The sequence below is a fragment of the Notothenia coriiceps genome, unplaced genomic scaffold (assembly GCF_000735185.1).
Source record: "Notothenia coriiceps isolate Sejong01 unplaced genomic scaffold, NC01 NC01_scaffold00013002, whole genome shotgun sequence".
NCBI classification, from domain to species: Eukaryota; Metazoa; Chordata; class Actinopteri; order Perciformes; family Nototheniidae; genus Notothenia; species Notothenia coriiceps.
In genome coordinates this window covers 287-3,865 of record NW_011345703.1, presented here as the reverse complement: position 1 = coordinate 3,865, position 3,579 = coordinate 287, and the positions used below count along the sequence as shown (strand labels likewise).

Here is a 3,579-nt window from a genome sequence, read left to right as displayed (position 1 = left end):
GTGTGTGTGTGTGTGTGTGTGTGTGTGTGTGTGTGTGTGTGTGTGTGTGCGTGTCTATTTAGTTTGCCTAACACATATAGCTGTTTTCTCTTCTTCTTTACAAACGATAAGAGATTAAATCTAACTAGTCTTTCACTTTCATATTTTCTTTTTCTTTCACCTTCACCTGTGAATGATGAAACCACAGCTCTACCTCGTAAGTCCTTATTTTTTCTGTTACACCCCCCCTTTCCTTAAAGTGTTCACCTCTAATTTGAGTGGCCTTCTGATTGATGTAGAATACAAATCCATCATTCCTTCTGATTACTTGTGGTTCATATTTTTGTTTTCATTTGTAGGAGTGAAAGGCATGTTGGATAAGATTGGCACAGAGATCAACGGCTTCACCAAGATGTTCCCAGTGGAAGCTTCTCTCGCCAATTTCACCATTTTCCTCACCCAAGGACAGAAAAATATTGAGTCCTTTTACCCACAGATTGACCAAATGGACTTTTACAGGTGTGTGTGTTCGTCTGAGAACATGTATTATTACTATAGGTTGTAGGAACAGAAATCTGTCAGATTATGGGGACAAACTTTCCATCTGGAAAACAAGAATATGGCCTCTACAAGGGAATATATTACGTTAAATATTTTATCTTTGGGGTTAGTAAAAGGCTTGAATCAGCTATTTTCCATATTTCTGTAACTTTAAATACAATGTGAAATGCTTGTCATTGTGAACATACATGAGAATTATCACCAAATGTGCAGCTCTGCTTTTTGGAGCTTTATAGTGAGTGTCAGCTCATTGTTCAGCGGTCTCACCGGTCTTTCTACTATAGCAGGCAACGAAAAAGAGTTTTAAAAAATCCCTGTACACTACCTGCTTAGCACAAATCGTGAAAGACAGATTAAATTAGAAACAATTTAATGAACAAAGAGGAGTATTTAGCAGCTGAAGGGACAGATATTTCCCTCAAAACTAAATCAGAGCTGACAGACAGTGAAGACTTAACATTCACCGGGTTCTCTGTGTTTCTGTGAATACTCAATTGGCTATCAACCTAAAAGGGGAGATTATGTCATGGTAGTGTTCATCATTGTGTGTGTGTGTGTGTGTGTGTGTGTGTGTGTGTGTGTGTGTGTGTGTGTGTGTGTGTGTGTGTGTGTGTGTGTGTGTGTGTGTGTGTGTGTGTGTGTGTGTGTGTGTGTGTGTGTGTGTGTGTGTGTGTGTGTGTCTCGCAGGTGGGTCAGCTGTGTGGCAGTGCTCTGCATGGTGGTCTTGGTCCTGGCCTTTAACACCCTCGGACTGCTGTGTGGCGTCTGCGGCTACGACGAGCAAGTTACACCAACAACACGAGGCTGCCTGTCAAACACCGGCGGCAACCTGCTAATGGCGTATGTTTCCAAAAGTGTACAACCCTCAAATTGAGAGGAGTGACAAGAGGGCTTATTAAGAGAATAGACTTAATATATTCAAAAATAACTAAGTGGTTCACACGTTATTAACAATAAAAAACACAATAAGTAAAAAATAAATAACAGATAAGTAGACCACCAAACTAAGTAGCAGTGTATATGTATATATTATTTAAAGTGACCATATAAAATCATAGAAGTAGCAATTGTAAAAGATGATGGATGCAGGAAACAGGTAGTACAAGATAACTGTGTTTGTGTCTGTTGGTCTTTCAGTGGAGTTGGCTTCTCTTTTATGTCCGTCTGGGTGCTGATGGCCATTGTTTCGACCTTGTTTGTTATTGGAGGCAACGTGGAGAAGATGTTGTGTGAACCCCTCGCTAACCGACAGCTATTCAAGGTGCAGAAAACAAGCTCACTTCTTTTCCTGAATCATCTCTCCTCTGCCTCTCGGAGCGAAATCATGTTACATCAGAACACTGTGGCTGATGAAAATGCATGTGTGTATGTGTGTGTAGATCATAGACACTCCATTCCTGGTTCATCCCGCCAAGAAGAACTTCCTTCCTGGGATGCTGTTTCAGAATCCTAACATTGACTTGACTTTGGGAGGCATGTACAGGTAATATACCAACAACTAACACTGTTCATACTTGACATAAAGATCACTGTTTACTACCAGTAGCACAAATGCTCATAAGTGTACACTAGAGGAGTTTCAGCGTGTGACTGTACTGTGTTTGTCTCGTAGGGACTGCTATGAGAACAAAGGTCTGTACCATTCTCTGCAGCTGGAGACGATGTTCAACATCAACTCCTTCCTCAACAGAACTGTGGTAAGTCTCACTGCACTCTGTAGGAAATGCCGATAAAAACCTGTGTTACCGATGCATTGGGTAAGCAAGATGAAAGGTTACTTATCAGTTGAAGTGTTTTTAACAACAGTACAACAAGGATCTGGCCAAAGTGTTGGAGGGAGTGCAGGTGGACCTACAGGACGTCAAGCTGCTGGAGCAGGCCGGCAGAGACAACCTCATCAACTTCGCCAACTCTGGAATCGGACATATCAACTATGAAGCCTACCTAACTGAGGTATACATTTATAGAGTATGAATTTAATACAAATAATATTTCAAAAAAAGATCTAATGCTTCTCTCTATTCCTCTACTGATCCTATTCACTTGTAATATGCTTATTCAAAAGAGTACTCATTTGGGCTGAGAAGTCTATTTCATTGGAAAAATACAAACTCCAATAAAGACTGAAACTATGATCCCTGCTTCATGAGTGTATGTTTTGGTTTTGTTGTTCTAGTTAAACAAAGGAGTAACTATCTCGGATCTCCTGTCCTTCTCTACTGACCTGGAGGCTCAGGCAGACCAACTGGTGAGTCTCATCATTATCGTATCAACAGGTTAAAGCAACAACATGAAGCTGCTTTCATCAATCAAATGCCAAAATGATAAAGAAATGTGATAAAAGTTATGTTTCACACACATAGGTAATACACTTTGCTTTGAATTATTTAGTTGGAATGCTGTTAACAGCATTCCAACTAACTGTTCTTCTACGGACAACATTTTTATTATTATTCCGCCGGATTATTTTGGCCCTCTTCTCCTCCCGCATTGAACATCGCAGAAACTCCGTTCGAACATCAAAACGTTCAGCTCGGTCGGGAATCGATTGCTATTACTTTTCTCATTCATAACTTTCATAATTCCAGAGATACATCCCATAATACATCAAATTTTTAACATTAAAGTCAATGGAGGAAATCGTAAGACTTCAACAAATCTTCATGCGACTTCAACTGCTAACTGTTCATTCATACTTTCACTCAGAAACCTCATTCCAACTTTAAGATGTTACACATCTTTCTGACATAATTCGTGTAAAACAACTTTTAAATCTGATTCTTACTTTTAGAGATATTAAACATTGTTCAGACCTTGTTTTAGAGGTTTTCTTCACATTTTAACATTAACTAGAGTGTGTGATGTCACAGCTAGAGTGGAGGACAGCTTGAAATTCGCATTCATATTTTTTTTATAAAACTGCCATAACTCCCAAACCCTACATTCCTGAGACATAATTTATCATGACAAACGTAGGAAAACATCTCGTAGCTTGAAAAATGACAAATAATTAAGCAAAAAATAATTAAACAAAATGTT

At 39.2% G+C, this 3,579-nt stretch overlaps 1 protein-coding gene across 1 annotated transcript in view; it reads left to right on the top strand.

Annotated features, from left to right (window-relative positions):
* Positions 1–2,788, top strand: part of prom1b (prominin 1 b) — a gene marked incomplete at both ends in the record, with an annotated part of 8,177 nt that extends 5,389 nt beyond the window's left edge. The window contains 8 exons of the mRNA XM_010773856.1: positions 188–196; positions 339–498; positions 1,228–1,380; positions 1,678–1,801; positions 1,920–2,023; positions 2,153–2,237; positions 2,347–2,493; positions 2,717–2,788. Coding sequence (XP_010772158.1) covers positions 188–196; positions 339–498; positions 1,228–1,380; positions 1,678–1,801; positions 1,920–2,023; positions 2,153–2,237; positions 2,347–2,493; positions 2,717–2,788 — 854 coding nt within the window. The remainder of the gene's footprint in view (positions 1–187; positions 197–338; positions 499–1,227; positions 1,381–1,677; positions 1,802–1,919; positions 2,024–2,152; positions 2,238–2,346; positions 2,494–2,716) is intronic.
* Between the last annotated feature and the right edge of the window lie 791 nt (positions 2,789–3,579).